Genomic DNA, 16,798 nt, shown 5'->3' with positions numbered 1-16,798 from the left:
TATTATCTCATTTAATTCTTAGGTCAGTGTCAGAAATTATGTGACTTGTCCAAGATCTCATAGCAAGTAAGTGAAAGACCTTGAACCTTGTCTTCTTTTAGATTCTGTCACCCTCCCACCTCTTCCATCCAGTTCCTCTCACTTCTGGAAACCTCTCTGAGTATCCCACGTCACAGTGGTTTCCCCTCTGGTCTCTGCGTTCCCTCTTAGGCTATGAACTTCTAAAAAGCAGGTACCCTACAACCCTAAAGCTTAGCAAAGGAGTGGATCCATAAAAGACCTTGAGAAATATTTGTCTCATTAATCAGTAGATTTACTCCTTGGTGATAATGAGTGACTGATTTTTTTCTTTTAGAATTCCTTTGGAGAACTTTCTGGTTTGGACCCAAAACACATTCCCAGGTCCGGCAGAAGTGACCTGTTAACCAGACTATTCCACGGTGAAGCAGGCTGCTTGTAGAGAGAAAAACGAGCTTCTGCTTCCCTTCCTGTTCCCTATGGTCTGTGGCCTTAACTCACCCCAGTTGAGCTCAGGTGCACTCAGAAACTCACTTTGCTGGGAAAGAAGAAAGGACACTTTGGAGTTCAGAGCAGCAGAGGGCACGGGCCCTGGGCTGGAATGGTTGGAACTGCAGACCAGTTTCTCCCACCCTGGTCTTTGGACTTTACAAGGCAAGAAATTTTCTTAGCAGACAGGCTCTGCCTTGAAAGCATCCATAAAAATGCTGGACCTTACCACGGTTGTTAGCAATGGTGGGTCTGCTGTGGAAACAGAGTCCCAAAGCCCAGGTGATTAGAACATTTCTTCATGGACCTTACGTCTTTTAAATCTAGCAAGAAAGAAGGAGGTCTCAAGGGCTACTTATAACAAAGCCTCTGTACTTCCAGTCCTGATGACACCCAGCCATACTCATCTTTTGAAGTAGCTGCAAGAGCAATCCAGGGGCCCATACAGCCTAGTTTATAAGCTATTTCTATTTCCAGAGAATTGCTGAATTCCACTTCCTATATCCACAACAGGACCCTCTCTTCTATGACAGGAAAGAACAAAGTGCTATGCACATATGCTGCTTTTAATGTATAGTCACTACTTGGCCAACAGCATCATACATGTTCCTCCACAGGCATTTTGCTGGATGAATGGACCACTGAGAGTAGATGTTCACCCCTTTGCCCTAAAGTTCCCCTTTCCCCAGGACTGAGGAGCTGGAGTTGGTGTTGACTGACATAAGTTTTCAAAAAGCAGTTTGGTGATATGTAGCAAGAGCCATAAAAAGGTTCATACTTTTTGACCCAACACCCCCACTTCTGGGAATCTGTCCTAAGGACATTCTATAAATGATTGATACAAAGACTATGCAGTAACATGAAATGTTTATGATGTAATCACAAACAAGTCTGGAAGAATTGACCAAGAAATTGGCCAGAGAGAATACTTGTGTTATAGAGTAATGAATTCGTCAGAGATGCTTTTTCTCTTCCCCAAACTTTGATAGTAGCTTGATTTTTACCCTCATCTGCCACTCAGGGTTAGTCAGTCAGGAACCTGGCAGAAACAGCACACTCAGATGGAATCGTTGATGAAAGTTTAATAAAGACTATTCCGTTTCCTGTCCATTCCAAGACTGGTTTCTGTAACTCTCAAATGACTCACTCAACAATTGAGCACCTACTTACTGTCCTAGTGAGGGAGGCTGACTTTCAAGTACATTAATTGTATCATAAACGCAAATAATAAATATATAAATTGAATGTTGTCAGGAACACAAAGAAGCAACTATCTGTCAGGAGCCAGGTGTGACCCAAGGAAGGCCTCAAAGGCGGGTGATTGATTCATGTTCAGTTTTGAAGGTGGTCTGCCAAAACAAAAGGGCCACAACATGTACAAAGGCAGAAACGCATGGAATAACACGCTGGATTTAGGAAATTACATGTGGCTCTGCAGGGCTGGAAGGAATGTTGAGTGGGTGTGAAGGAACTATGGGGAGAAGACTTTGGCTAGATCACGCAGGGCCCTGTGCTCCGAGTGATCTTTGTGTGTTGGAGCTACCGTCGGATTTGCATTTTAGAGAGATGACTCTTGGCCTCAGTGGAGAGAGTGGACTGAAGGGGGAGAGAGAGAATGGAGGCAGAGATTTGTGAAAAGAAGTCTTTGGGTTTTGACTGGGTCGGTCAGCTGATACCTTTTCTCAGTATTGGTCTCTCCTGACTTTTATTTGGCGAAAGTATCGCCTCTCTGGGATCTCCTTCCCACCTTCTCCCCGAAGGCCCTGCGGGAGGGCGGGGAAGGGAGGCAAGGGGTGGCCCTGCCTGGGTGGTCTCCTGCCACGCCCCCCGCGGCGCCGTTGCCTAGCAGCGGATCCGGCCGCGCGGCTCCGGGTAATTTGCGGGCTGCTCAGCCAATGGGAGGGCGTAGTCCCGGCCCGCTCCCTTTTTCTGCGACTACAGACGCCTCTTCGGCACTGCGGTCGCCACCTCGAGCCGCAACGCGGATGCGGGCTGGTAGCTGTTCCTGCAGCTGCATCCACTCCGACTCCGACTGCGCTCCCCGGGCACGCACCGCCCTGCAGGTCGACTCACAGCCGCCGCTGCCCACTCGCATCCGCGCCTAAGCGTCTCCGCTGAGTCCCAACGCGGGGCCCCGCGCTACGTCGGACCGGGCAAGCCTATGGGGGCTCCCAGATAACGCGGGTTGGGGGTGCCCACGCACCCCGATCCCCACCAGCATGGCCCGGCCTCCACCCCTCGGGGAGCTGCCCCCGGGCTACACATCCCCAGCTCGATCCGCAGCACCCCAGGTGAGTGGAGGGGAAGCCAGAGGAAGGAAGATTGGCACCAGGTCTAGAGACCCCAGGTCTGTCTCTTTGCAAGGTGTAATGTCTCTTAGTGCCATGTGTTACTACTTGCCCTGTGTATGTGTCTGTGTCTCCTCGGCATCTGGCCAGTGAGAGTGAGTGTGTCTGTGCGTCCACCTGTATTCCACCTGAGAACAGGTGTGCATATAGGTATCCAATCTCAGAAAACGAGTTTATGCCTTCCTCGGGTGTGTTTTGGGTGGGAAGTAGGGAATGGAGTTAAATCTTTTTCCAAGTTTGGGCCTGGGTCTTTGTAGGTCCTCCCTGTCTTGCGTCCAGAAACCAAGAAGCTAGGGCTTGGCAGAGGGTGTAATAGGGAGAAAAGGGAACTATTTCATGTGTTGTTGCAATAACACCTGGCTGACCCTTCTCTTTCCACCCCAGATCCTAGCTGGGAGCCTGAAGGCTCCACTCTGGCTTCGTGCTTACTTCCAGGGCCTGCTCTTCTCTCTGGGCTGCGGGATCCAGAGACACTGTGGCAAAATGCTCTTCCTGGGACTTCTGGCCTTTGGGGCCCTAGCACTGGGTCTCCGCGTGGCCATCATTGAGACAGACCTAGAACAGCTCTGGGTGGAAGGTGAGTTGTGGACACTGGCCATAGCTGCTCGAGTATGGTGAGCCCAAGACAAGAACAGGGTGCAGAGCTGGCTACTGAGTTCTAGTGGGCCTGGCTCTGGGTCTGGAGGGGGCACCTGCCCACCAGTGCTTGGGCTTCTAGGGGCACTGCTCCCTCCCACACCCATAAATGGACATCTGCAGTTGGTGGAGCCCTGTGAATAGATATATGGAACAGTTATCTGTCAGTGGGTGAATGTATTTAGCATTTATTGCCAGTCTTTATGTGTATTTGACTGCACTGCAGGGTTTGAAAAGGCAACTAAAACAAGATTCATCTTTCACTAGCAAGGGAAGTAAAATATATACTGAGATATAATATACAATATAATACAAAGCAGAAAATGATTATGTTGTATAAGAGAAGGCACGAAGAGATCACATCTGACCAAGAGAATCAGAAAAGTTAGACCTGGAAGGCTAGGGAAACCGAATAAATCATCTGGCAAGTCTCCAAGGAGAGGTCCCATACACCAAGGCCCCCTGCAACCATTTACTGGAAAAGCAGCACAGAATCTGCATTTTGAGACAACAGCAGAGTCAGATGGGACCAAATCTTCACTTCCTAATGGAAGCATTGGATTAAAGTGATGTCTTATTAATAGTTTTGACATAACCCTCCTTTCCTGAGGCCTGGTTTCATATGGCAACCGTTAACAGAGTCAAACTCCCCTCTTTTCTTTCCTGGGAAATTTGCATTTGTGGGCTTCTCCAAACCTCCCCCAGCCCTGGCCCACACCCAAAGGCAAGGCCCAGGTTAGAGTCTCACACCCTTGAGTAATTTCAAATGCTGGCAAGTCCTGGGATCCAGAGCAGATGTTTCTTGGAGCCTGCCTGCCTGCCTGCCTGCCTGTTGGGCTCCCACACCCCATCCCCACCCTACCCCCAGCCTTCTGCAGACTCTCACATATATACACACTGTAGGCCAGCCCTGGGGTCCAGAGCAGATGTTTCTCTGTGCCTGCCTGCCCCCAGCCCCAGGACACACATGTGCATACACTCACATACACATACCCCCACCCACACCACTGTTGCCTGGGTGGTCCCAAATGACTCTTGGATTTCCTGCCACAATGGAGGCTGTCTCCCCCCTCTTCCTCCTTCTCCTTTCCCCAGATCTTCTCCATCTAAACACTGCTTGAACCTCCATGTTTCCTCATACTCTCTCCTACACTCCAGCACAGGACAGGCTAGATCCCACTGAATTTTTGTTGCTGTTTGTGGGAGGGTGATGTGCGAGGGTAATAATCAATTCCTAGGTCTTTTCTTTTTATTTCAGAATATCACTCTTGTCTTGTGCTGGCCAGGGCTGTGGGTGTTGTAAAACCACTGCTCTTGACCTGATCTTTTGTCTGTACATTTGTAGTTGAGGCTTCTTCCAGCAATGCCCTAGGCAATGAGGAGCTGATCAAGATGAGGACTGAGGGAGTATTCTCTGTTCCTTTCCTGTTTTGCTAGTACAGAAAGCAAAGAAAGAAGCAAGGCATTAGCTATCAGAGTTCTGGACCAGAGTCCAGGGTCCTCTCCAGCTTTCCCATGGTGAGATTTGGAATGTGACTTCTCCTTTCTGATCAATTTTAAAGATAAAGGACTCAGAGATAAATTGTTCTATCTAGAAGGTGGGGGACAGCCACATATCAATTGGTGAAACCACTATTCACTCTGAAACCCAAGGCTGAAACCTTGGGAGTCAGCCTCAGTTCTTGCTCATCTGATTGGTTACTAAACCAGCAAATTCTTCCTTCTCAACCTCTCGCAACACACTCCTCCTTTCCACCCTTGTGTCTGCTGCTCTAGTTGAGGCCCAATTGTATCATTTAGAATACTTTCAGCTACTTGAAAGAGAGAGAAAGGGAAAGAGGGAGGAAAGAAGGAAGAAGATTGATTTATTATCCCCCCATAACAGGAAGTCTGGCAGTACACAGAGAAAAGTTCATGGATGGATAATTCAGAAACCTAAGGACATCAGCAAGGACCTAGATTCCTTCTGTCTCCTCTGCCTTATTCTGCATGTTGAGCTTTTATCCTCAGGCTTATCACCTTCTCCCAAGGTGGCTGCTGCAGTGGCAGAAAAGGGAAGTCATCCCTGTCTTGCATCCCTTTTTGAAAGTGAAGAATAATTTACCAGACACCCCTCCACCCCCACCAACTTCCCATTTGGTTACTTGGCAAGAACTGTGTAGCATCCTATACCTAAAGCCTTCATTTGGCAAGGACAGTGGAATTACTGTGATTGACTTCTTAGACTAATTAAATTTCATCTCCTGAGTCTGGGGAGGGGCCCAGCTGCCGTAAATCACAATGCCTTTCAGAGAACCACCGAGGACATCAAGGTCTATAAGGTAACTGATCTTTCTCCCTCACCTTCAAATCTGCCTCCACACTGCCCTCCTGCGGTGTATCTAAATCTGGCCAAGTCAGTCCCCTGCTTAGAGCCCTTCCACCACTCTACTAGGTTCTGGGGAGTCTCCAGAACCACATTCAAGCTCCTTAGCACACTCTAGGCTGCTTCTCCAGCACTGTCTCTGCCTCACTCTTAGCAGCCCAGCAGTGCTGAGCCTTTGACATCCCCTTTTCCCAATTTCTTCCCCTGGCCAACTCCTATTCATCATTCACAACTCACCTCCAGAATATATCATTAGGTGATGAAAAAGTCAGGTTATCTCACTTCTCTGTTCAAAATGTACCATGGCTGCCATTTCACACAGACAGCCTGAGCCCTTACAGTAGCTTACAGGTCCTTACATGTGAACTTTCTGGACTAAAGATTATGAATATTTCTGAGGGTCCTGAAACATATTGCAGTATTGCTTTCCTCCAAATATTTTACCACATTAACCATCTATTGTAGGTGGGTTACAGTGCGCTCCTGTAAGCCAGCAATGAGTGCTATCAGTTTCTTAATTTTTGCTAATTTGAAAGATGGTAATTTATTGCTGTTTTTAATTTGCATTTAGCAGATGACCTATAAAGTGGACTCTTTTCCCATGCTGGCTAGCTAGGTATATTCTCCCTTTTGTAAAGTTTTTAACCAATATGATGATTGTGATGTCTCTTACGTCTTCCCCACTTACTCACAGTCTCTTTTTTCTCCAATTCTTTCTCATTTTTCTGTCACATCATTTCTTTCCTGGCAACTATTTGTACCTACTATGTGCTGGACAACTTCCTAAGTACTTTGCTTGTTTTGATTCTAATTCTACCAAGGTAGGCATTGTCCCTATTTCACAGATGAGGAAATTGAGGGTCAGAGAGACCAAGTAATTTGCCCCAAGCACAGACTAAGCATCAGAGCCAAGACTCAAAGCCAGGTCTGTACAGAGCCTTCATGCTCTCCCCTACCCCTGCCGTCTTTTCTACCTGCACGATACATCCCAGTTCACCTGTCCTCATACCTGTCATCATCACTGTCAGCTGCGACTTATCTTTTGTCTTCTTCCTCATTTTCTCTGAGGATTCCTTATTCTCTTTGATGTTATATTTTAAATTGTGTGTTTGTTTCTCTTGCTTTTGTGTTAGCTCTATGTGGGTTCCTTCTTTCTCCCATGCCTCCTTCCCCTCGGCAAACTCACTTACTGTGGGTAATTGATCTCTGCCCTCCCCTCTGTCCCTCCTTGTGGCAGCTCTAGCCTAAGCCTGGTGAAATAAACACGGCAGTACAGGCCTGCGGAAGGAGTGGGGAGTCAGGAAAGAAAGAAAAAAAGTAGGTAAAATTGACAGTGGAGGAGGCAGGATGGCTGCGTGAGACTGTATTCATGATAGATGGGCCAGGAATGTGTCTTGGGTTGGGGGATGTGAGCATATGGGTGAATCTGTTTTAGGGGGTTACCAAGGGTTCAGGGCTCTCAGGAGTGAGGAGATTATGTGGGTTTGAAAAAGAGATTGGGGAGCATGATGATCTGAGGTGGGACTGGAGTCTCAGAGAAGCAGTACATGTGGGCCCCAGGGATGGCACTGACCTACAGGAAGAGGCCCCAGACAGGTGGAAGCAGGACTGGATCTAAGAACAGACCAAGTCCACAAAGCCTCTGGGATGGTTTCGCCCTGGCCCTCACCTCCTCCAAACCACAGTCAGGTCATAGAATCCCTCACAGCATTCCTGCCTCCCCAGACCCCAGTTACAGAGCTGGCCTCTGTAGCCAGTGTAATGCAGGACTTGATCATGTAATGCAGGACTTGATCAATGAGATGAAGGCAAGCCTGGCGCTGGGGTTCCCCGTTGTCTGGACAGTGAGACTGGTGGAAGGGGTCTTCTTCCCCCCATCCACTTTGATGGCACCTCTGCCAGGGTACATGAGCTAGTTCCATGAGCGGAGGCAGTATGTTGACAGCATCACACTGAAAGACCATCTGACCCTCCCCCTTACCTGTGCCACCACTGAGCCATCATCACCAGGCACCCCGCTCCCTACCCCTTCAGCAGAGTGGACTGCAAAACGGTGTATGGATATAAACCGCTGCCTGGGACAACATGAACTAGGAACCAGCCCCCACGCTGGATCTGTTCTTTTAGGAGACCCTCCAATGGCAGCCTCCCTGTCGGCCCCTTTGTCTTTCCTTGTTCTCCTCACCAGAGGAGAGAGGGACTGGGTGAGGGCTCCCTTACCAGGACACTCCCATAACCCCAGTCTGGCCCAGCTCATGCTGATCTCTCATTTTTAAGTTATTTGCTTCAAACCCAGGCAACCAAGTTCATGCTTAAACCTTAGGTCGCACAAGAATTGCATAGGGCCACACAGGTGAGGCCTCCACTCCAGATTCAGAGCAGAGGTCCAGGAGTGTGGGGAGTCCGCGTGGCCAGCAGGGAGAAAGCAGGGGCTCCTCTCAGCAGCACTTCTTCCACTTGTCCTGGGAGGCCTCTGTGGGTTAGGGTCTCACGTCCCCCAGAGCTCTGATCCACTGAGGCTCTTCCCCCCAAGCTTTCTCTCTCTGCTCTGGCAGCAGGCAGCCGGGTGAGCCAGGAGTTACAGTACACCAAGGAGAAGCTGGGAGAGGAGGCTGCATATACCTCCCAGATGTTGATACAGACTCCACGCCGGGAGGGGGAGAATGTCCTCACACCTGAGGCGCTTGGCCTCCACCTCCAGGCAGCCCTCACGGCCAGTAAAGTGCAAGTATCACTCTATGGAAAGTGAGTCTGGCTGAGCCCCTGAGCAGCTGGAGGGTGAGATGTGCTGCAGCAGGGCTGGAGCAGGAATCCCCCTCTTCTACTGATCTCCTGTGCCCCTGGCCATTGCAGGTCCTGGGATCTGAACAAAATCTGCTACAAGTCAGGAGTTCCCCTAATTGAAAATGGAATGATTGAGCGGGTGAGTATCCCGAGCTGTCCCCTGAGACTGGGTAGAGGTGGGACCTTTTCTGCAGTAGGGGAGGGCTCGGAGAGACCCGGGGTGGGGGGTTGCTAAAAGTTGGGGGGTGGGGATGTTGCAGAGGGCATCTTACAAAGGCCATGGAGAAAAGAGCCCAGGGACAGGACTGATGTGGCCTGGGGTGTCCCTGGCAGATGATTGAGAAGCTGTTTCCGTGCGTGATCCTCACCCCCCTCGACTGCTTCTGGGAGGGAGCCAAACTCCAAGGGGGCTCTGCCTACTTGCCGTGAGTGCCACCACAGCTGCTCCCGGGCCCTGCTTCATCCCCTGCTGGGACTTCCCCAGCAGAAAAGAGGGGTGGGAGTAAAGATGATGATCAAATCCTCACCTCAGAAGGAAAGGCAGACCTGTCTTATATAGACAAAATAAAACACAAAGATCTGTAAGATCTGAACAAAGGAGATCCCCAGAAAGAGACTTTGCCAGGGAAAGTTAGCTAGGTGTCAGCTCAGCTGTTGCCCAGGCCAGAAGAAAACCTGTTACGGGCAGGTACCTGTATGGGTATGTATCAGAACCGAGGGTAGATGGCTTGAAAAGGGATGCAGTGAGGCTTTTCGGGGCCTTTTCCTTCTGTTATGTACCGTCTGTCCTCTTGTCCCCATCTCAGTCCCTTGTATCTGTCCACAGCTCACTGCAGCAGCCTGATGGGCTGAGCCTTGCACACTGTCCATACAGAGGGACAGATGAGGAGCTAGGAGAAGGGTGGGGTACCACCTCGGTCCCACTGCATTAGTTTAGAAAGTGAGAATTGATCCCTGATCCTCATTAACCATGGGCTCTCCCTGCAGGGGCCGCCCCGACATCCAATGGACCAACCTGGATCCAGAGCAGCTGCTGGAGGAGCTGGGCCCCTTTGCCTCCCTTGAGGGCTTCCGGGAGCTGCTAGACAAGGCACAGGTGGGCCAGGCCTACGTGGGGCGGCCCTGTCTGCACCCAGACGACCTCCATTGCCCGCCTAGTGCTCCTAACCATCACAGCAGGCAGGTGGGTTCCAGCCAGATCTGCCAGAGAAAGGCTATTTTCCTTCCCTTTCCCCTCCTGCTATGTTCCCCTGTTCTAGGAGAGAGTAGACTGTGCTCTGTGCTCTGCCCCCCATTTCCTTGACATTATTACTCTGCCCCCACTGTGCTGGACACCCACAGTGTTCCATTCACATTCAGTTCTCCTAAGTGACCCTTAAGTGGTATGTGGATCTGTTTGTCCTTTTCTAAGCCCAGAAAGGCTGGACTTCATCAGATATACATGCACAGGGAAACAGGACAAATTAGCTAAGCATAGTATCTTACCTAGTTTGCTGAGTCTCTGTGTGGCCCCGTGAGTGTGGCCCTTTTTCCAAAACCACCAAAGTTATGCCAGCTCCTCCCAGCGGCCTGTTGCTAGGCCTCTGCTCCCTCTTGTGGCCTCCTCTCTGCAGGACACCAGCTGTTCCCTTACAGAATAGGTAAGAGGTTCAGGAGAATAGTTATCTACACTTCAGGCCTACAGAGCTCTGTGGCAAGCATGGTTCCTGGAGGTACCAGCCCAGAGACACCCAGTTATCCACAACCAGGACCTTAAGTAATAAACCCCTCCCCTTTCCCCCTCCAGGCTCCCAATGTGGCTCAGGAGTTGAGAGGGGGCTGTCACGGCTTCTCCCACAAGTTCATGCACTGGCAGGAGGAGCTGCTGCTGGGAGGCATGGCCAGAGACTCCCAAGGACAGCTGCTGAGGTAGGGCCTCCCCTAGGGGTTGGCAAGGGCACCCCACATGTGGGGATACACACCGTGTGTCCACGCAGCTCTAGCAAAAGTCCCTTGCACACCCCCTCCTGGGTGTTCAGGCCAGCTCTGACCCCCAGCTCTCCTGTACCCCCGCCAGGGCAGAGGCCCTGCAGAGCACCTTCCTGCTGATGAGTCCCCGTCAGCTGTATGAGCACTTCCGGGGCGACTACCAGACACACGACATCGGCTGGAGCGAGGAGCAGGCCGGCACGGTGCTGCAGGCCTGGCAGCGGCGCTTCGTGCAGGTCAGTGTGGAGATGGTGAGGGTGGTGCCCTGCGGCCACTCCCTCCTCCTGCCGCTCACACTACCCTGTCTCTCCAGCTGGCCCAGGAGGCCCTGCCTGAGAATGCTTCCCAGCAGATCCATGCCTTCTCCTCCACCACCCTGGATGACATCCTGCATGCTTTCTCTGAAGTCAGCACTGCTCGAGTGGTGGGAGGCTACCTGCTCATGGTGGGTCCTCCTCCATGTGCCTTGCCCCCACCTCCACTGGAGCCCACCCTGGGAGCCCCTACCCGAGACTGCCCTTTTCTCCCACAGCTAGCCTACGCCTGTGTGACGATGCTGCGATGGGACTGTGCCCAGTCCCAGGGTGCTGTGGGCCTTGCCGGGGTGCTGCTGGTGGCCCTGGCAGTGGCCTCGGGCCTCGGGCTCTGCGCCCTGCTTGGCATAGCCTTCAATGCCGCCACTACCCAGGTACACCAGCACTGCAGGGCAGACTTGGGTGCCAGCCACCCAGGCTGCTCAGCTCCTCCAGCTGCCCACACCTGTGCCCCTCCAGGTGCTGCCCTTCTTGGCACTGGGCATTGGTGTGGATGACATATTCCTGATGGCACATGCCTTCACAGAGGCTCCACCTGGCACCCCTCTCCAGGTGAGGCCTCATCCTCCAACCTGGGCTCATCTGAGGCAGTTCTGCGTAGGGGTTAAGAGCCTCTTGGTTTGAGTGATCTTGGGCTGGTAATTAACCTCTCTGTGCCTCAGTTTCCTCATCTGTGAACAGGGGTAATAGTAGTGCTTGTGTCATAAGGGTTGTTGTGAGGCTCAGCGAGGTGCCTCAAGTCCAGTGCTTAGAACAGTGCATGACACGTACGGGTACTCAGCAAACGTTACCTGCTGTGTGGTTCCTGTCCCTCCTTTGCTGTCCCGAGTTCCCAAGCCTCCCCTTCACCCTACCTTGTCCTGGCAGGAGCGCACAGGAGAGTGTCTGCAGCGCACAGGCACCAGCGTCGCACTCACATCCATCAACAACATGGTCGCCTTCTTCATGGCCGCTCTGGTTCCCATCCCTGCACTGCGGGCCTTCTCCTTGCAAGTGAGGCCTCACAAATAGGGTCTGGGCTCAGGGTGGGCATGGAGCCGGGGGGCAAGCTTCATCCAGGCTTTGTGCCCCTCCTGTCCATCCCCCAGGCGGCCATAGTGGTTGGCTGCAACTTTGCAGCCGTGATGCTTGTCTTCCCAGCGGTCCTCAGCCTGGACCTGCACCGGCGCCACTGCCAGCGCCTTGATGTTCTCTGCTGCTTCTCTAGGTACCCCTACCCCACCAGGCCATCTTCCCTCGGCCCCATCCCATCCTGTCCTGTCAGCAGCATTTCCGGGCACAACCTGTCACCCCTCTCTCTGCCTTTTCCAGCCCCTGTTCTGCTCGTGTGATTCAAATTCTGCCCCAGGAGCTGGGGGATAGGACAGTTCCAGTGGGCATTGCCCACCTGACTGCCACAGTTCAAGCCTTTGCCCACTGTGAAGCCAGCAGCCAGCATGTGGTCACCATCCTGCCTCCCCAAGCCCACTTGGTGTCCCCACCTTCTGACCCACTGGGCTCTGAGCTCTTCAGCCCAGGAGGGTCTACACGGGACCTTCTAGGCCAGGAGGAGGGTACAAGGCAGAAGGCAGTCGGCAGGTCCCTGCCCTGTGCCCGCTGGAATCTTGCCCATTTTGCCCGCTCTCAGTTTGCACCATTTCTGCTCCAGTCCCACACCAAGGTAAGGCTCCAGGCCCGGGCAAGTCAAGGTGGGTCAGGGCAGAGGCTTCTTAGGTGTCTCTGGGCCCGAAGAAGGGCAGAGGGCCTAGCCCACCACCTGAGGGCCTGGAGGTATCCCTGGGCCTCCAGCTTAATTGTTGTTTCCCACAGGCCATGGTACTGGTACTTTTTGGGGCTCTTCTGGGCTTGAGCCTCTATGGAGCGACCTTGGTGCAAGATGGGCTGGCCCTGACAGATGTTGTGCCTCGGGGCACCAAGGAGCATGCCTTCCTGAGCGCCCAGCTCAGGTACTTCTCTCTGTACGAGGTGGCCCTGGTGACACAGGGTGGCTTTGACTACGCCCACTCCCAACGTGCCCTCTTTGATCTGCACCAGCGCTTCAGTTCCCTCAAGGCCGTGCTGCCCCCACCAGCCACCCAGGCGCCCCGCACCTGGCTGCACTATTACCGCAATTGGCTACAGGGTGAGAAGCAAGGAGACTGGCAGGGAGGGCTGCTGCTGGCAGAAGCCCCCAGAGCCCCAGGCCAACCATACCCTACCCAGGCCAACTGTACCCTACCCAACCATGTTCTCTCCCAGGAATCCAGGCGGCATTTGACCAGGACTGGGCTTCTGGACGCATCACCCGCCACTCATACCGCAATGGCTCTGAGGATGGGGCCCTGGCCTATAAGCTGCTCATCCAGACCGGGGATGCCCAGGAGCCTCTGGATTTCAGCCAGGTTGGGAGAGGACTGGAAGGGTCAGGGAGCACAGAGCGGCTCCAGGCCTCACAGGCCCAGGCCTTCAGCCCTCTCTGCCTCTGCAGCTGACCACGAGGAAGCTGGTGGACAAGGAGGGGCTGATTCCACCTGAGCTCTTCTACATAGGGCTGACTGTGTGGGTGAGCAGTGACCCCCTGGGTCTGGCAGCCTCACAGGCCAACTTCTACCCACCACCTCCTGAGTGGCTGCATGACAAGTACGACACCACCGGGGAGAACCTTCGCAGTGAGTCCCGGGGGAGCCCAAAAAGCCTAGGCCTGGGCCGGCACAGGCCCCACCCTAAGGCCCTGCCCACTCCTTGCTGTGCTCACTGGCCACCCTCCCCCCCCTCCTCCCCTCCACAGTCCCGGCGGCCCAGCCCCTGGAGTTTGCCCAGTTCCCCTTTCTACTGCACGGCCTCCAGAAGACTGCAGACTTTATGGAGGCCATCGAGGGGGCCCGGGCAGCGTGTGCCGAGGCAGGCCGGGCTGGGGTACGTGCCTACCCCAGCGGCTCCCCCTTCCTCTTCTGGGAGCAGTATCTGGGCCTGCGGCGCTGCTTCCTGCTGGCGGTCTGCATCCTGTTGGTGTGCACTTTCCTCGTCTGTGCCCTACTGCTGCTCAACCCCTGGACAGCAGTCCTTATAGTGAGTCCTTGCAGGGGTGGGGCTGGAGAGATCCATCACTCTCACACCTTGCGGTTCCCAGGAGCCCTGGGTGATCCCTGCCCTCCCCAGGTGCTGGTCCTGGCAGTGATGACTGTGGAGCTCTTTGGCATCATGGGCTTCCTGGGCATCAAGCTGAGCGCCATCCCCGTGGTGATCCTTGTGGCCTCTGTGGGAATTGGTGTCGAGTTCACTGTCCACGTGGCTCTGGTGAGCACAGGCACTGGGGGAGGGGTGGGCCAGCTGATTCAGTCTTCAACAAATATTGATCAAGCACCTACTATGTGCTGGGTACTGTTTAAGAACTGGGGAGATAATAGCAATACAAACAGGCCTTACCCTCAAGGATTTTATCCTAGAGTATAGAGATCAACAGTAAACAAGTAAACAAACAAATAAGCAGCCAATTCAGTAGAGAGGAGGGACAAACCCATGACCAGAATAAGGTGAGGACAAAATGGAAGGTGAGAAAATGGGAACCAACAATGTTTTTTGGACGGATTTACTGTGAAGGGGATCAAAGAAATGGGGTGGCAGCTGGATGCTGTGTGGTGGATAAAGGAGAGATTCTACCAAGACAGAGACAGCCAAACACAGGCAGGCAGGCCTCTCCCACAGCTTGGTGTTCTCTGGCAGAGGAGAAGAGGAGGGTTGGGTGGAGGCCATTGATCAGACCCCACAAACAGCTCCCTTCTTTTTTCCCCCATAAAAGCCTTATTATTTTTCTGATTATAAGAACAGTATATACTGCTTGGGAGACCAAAAAAAGTCAACATACAGAAAAGTACCAAGAAAGAATTAGAAATCCTCTGAAATGCCACCCCTGAGACATAAACTAGAACTTTGGTGTCCATCCTTCCAGACCAGGGGTTGACAAATTTTTTCTATAAAGGACCAGATGGCAAGTATTTCAGGATTGGCAGGCCACATCGTCTCTGTGGCAGCCCTGCCATTGTAGCATAATTGTAGATAATATCTGCATGAATGAGTGTGGCTGTGTTATGACAAAACATGTACAAAACACATGCAACAGTCTGTAATTTGCCAGCCTATTCGAGACATTTCTCTGTGTCTCACCAGACACATCTATGCAGTGTTACCTATATGGACTTGTGCTTGCGTCCTGGATGGTTTCCAGGAACTCAGTTCACCTGGCCTTCTGTGGGCCGAAGCATGGGTGAGCCCTGGGGACACAGATGAGCTGGCCATGGTTGGCAGAGAGTAGCTCCAGGACCACTTTGTTCCCCCAGGGCTTCCTGACCGCCCAGGGTAGCCGGAACCTGCGGGCTGCCCGGGCCTTAGAGCACACATTTGCCCCAGTGACTGATGGGGCCGTCTCCACATTGCTGGGTCTGCTCATGCTTGCTGGTTCCAACTTTGACTTCATTGTAAGGTAGGAGGAGGCTTGGGGCAAGGAAGTGGGGCTGGCCTGCGCTGTCCACAGGACCTGCCAGGGCTGACCACCCCCACGTACCCCCAGGTACTTCTTCGTGGTACTGACAGTACTGACACTCCTGGGCCTCCTCCACGGGCTCGTGCTGCTGCCTGTGCTGCTGTCCATCCTGGGCCCCCCACCAGAGGTGACCACACCCTCCTGCTCCCAGCCCAGGGGACTGGGTGGGACAGGCAAGGGAAGGACAGAGCCAGGACAAAATGCCCTCAGTGGTCAACAGACAGGGCTTAACTTACAAGGACCCCTCTCGATGAGGTGCCACCAACTGAAGGTGGCAACCTTCCCCTTTGCCCAGACGTTAACTTCCCTGCCCCTCAGCCCTCCCGACTTCTTCATGGGACCCACCTTAGCCTTTTAGGGTCCAGAACAAGGTGCAGGGTTTGTCTCAGGGCTTGACATCCTGTCCCACGTCAGCTCTCATGTCCTGCTAGAGACCAACAAGGACCCCAGCTTCCCACCAGTCATGGTGCTGCACCAGGGAGGTGCTGAAGGGGGCAGAGCTCACTGGGGCTTGTGTCTCCCCCCAGGTGGTACAGATGTACAAGGAGAGCCCAGAGGTCCTGAGCCCCCCAGCTCCACAGGGAGGGGGGCTCAGATGGTCGGTATCCCCCACCCGGCCCCGAAGCTTTGCCAGAGTGACTACCTCTATGACCGTGGCCTTCCACCCACCCCCACTGCCTGGTGCCTACATCCACCCAGCCTCTGATGAGCCTACTTGGTCCCCTGCTGCCACACCAGCTGGCAATGGCTCCAGCAACCTCAGTTCTAGGGGACAATGTCCAGCCACCTGATGAAACAGCAGCTGAAGCATGGAGACCCTGTTTGGGCCAAATGAAGTCACTGGGAAACCATGGGTGGGTTATTGAATGCAGGGTGGACTCCTGGAGAGCCCTACTGATGCTGCTGCCTGCCTGCATCCCCTCCCCCCACCACCGGCCATCACAGCCCTCCCTGATATCCATGCAGAACCACCACCCTCTAGGCTGTGAGCAGCCTTGCACCCCTGGGTCCTCTGTGCCTGTGTCTGGGTGGGGTAAAAGCCAGCACTTCAGGCTGCAGTGCAGCCTTGTACTCCCCCCACCCCAGCCCAGACTGCTGCCCCCAGCAGACCAAGCCTGAGGGATCCTGCAGCACCCTTTGCAGGTCCTGGTCCCTCACTGCTTGGTGACTCCTGGGTAGGTTCTCTATACCTGCTCACCTCCCACCACATAAATTATTTATATGAAGATGTTTATTTTTGTAGTTTGTATAGATGTTAGCTATGCTGAAAGTTTTATTTTTAAAGAGTAAAATATATTCTATATGAATTCATTTCAAATTACTTTGGCACTTTTTTTTTTTTTAATGGAGGGACTGG

General features: G+C 53.1%; 1 protein-coding gene across 6 annotated transcripts; it reads left to right on the top strand.

Moving 5' to 3' along the window:
• Nucleotides 1-1,193: 1,193 nt before the first annotated feature.
• Nucleotides 1,194-16,759, top strand: PTCH2 (patched 2). 6 transcript variants are annotated; one of them, XM_032494120.1, is made up of 22 exons: nucleotides 1,204-2,798; nucleotides 3,291-3,432; nucleotides 8,412-8,601; nucleotides 8,710-8,779; nucleotides 8,974-9,065; nucleotides 9,628-9,823; nucleotides 10,427-10,548; nucleotides 10,697-10,844; nucleotides 10,922-11,053; nucleotides 11,141-11,296; nucleotides 11,382-11,474; nucleotides 11,790-11,915; nucleotides 12,011-12,129; nucleotides 12,234-12,582; nucleotides 12,711-13,044; nucleotides 13,161-13,303; nucleotides 13,390-13,570; nucleotides 13,690-13,970; nucleotides 14,061-14,198; nucleotides 15,239-15,381; nucleotides 15,469-15,568; nucleotides 15,969-16,759. In XM_032494120.1, the coding sequence occupies exons 1-22, from the start codon at nucleotides 2,727-2,729 to the stop codon at nucleotides 16,230-16,232; spliced, it is 3,591 nt and encodes a 1,196-aa protein (XP_032350011.1). In that variant the 5' UTR covers nucleotides 1,204-2,726; the 3' UTR covers nucleotides 16,233-16,759. The 6 variants fall into 6 exon arrangements, with proteins under 6 accessions (XP_032350012.1, XP_032350013.1, XP_032350011.1 ...); XM_014553978.2 differs by having other exon boundaries at nucleotides 3,240-3,432; nucleotides 8,415-8,601; XM_032494118.1 differs by having other exon boundaries at nucleotides 1,205-2,798; nucleotides 3,240-3,432.
• The last annotated feature ends 39 nt before the right edge of the window (nucleotides 16,760-16,798 follow it).

The sequence above is a fragment of the Camelus ferus genome, chromosome 13 (genome assembly GCF_009834535.1).
Source record: "Camelus ferus isolate YT-003-E chromosome 13, BCGSAC_Cfer_1.0, whole genome shotgun sequence".
Classification (NCBI taxonomy): Eukaryota; Metazoa; Chordata; class Mammalia; order Artiodactyla; family Camelidae; genus Camelus; species Camelus ferus.
The sequence above is the reverse complement of the archived record's forward strand: the minus strand, read 5'-3'. Positions and strand labels throughout refer to the sequence as shown.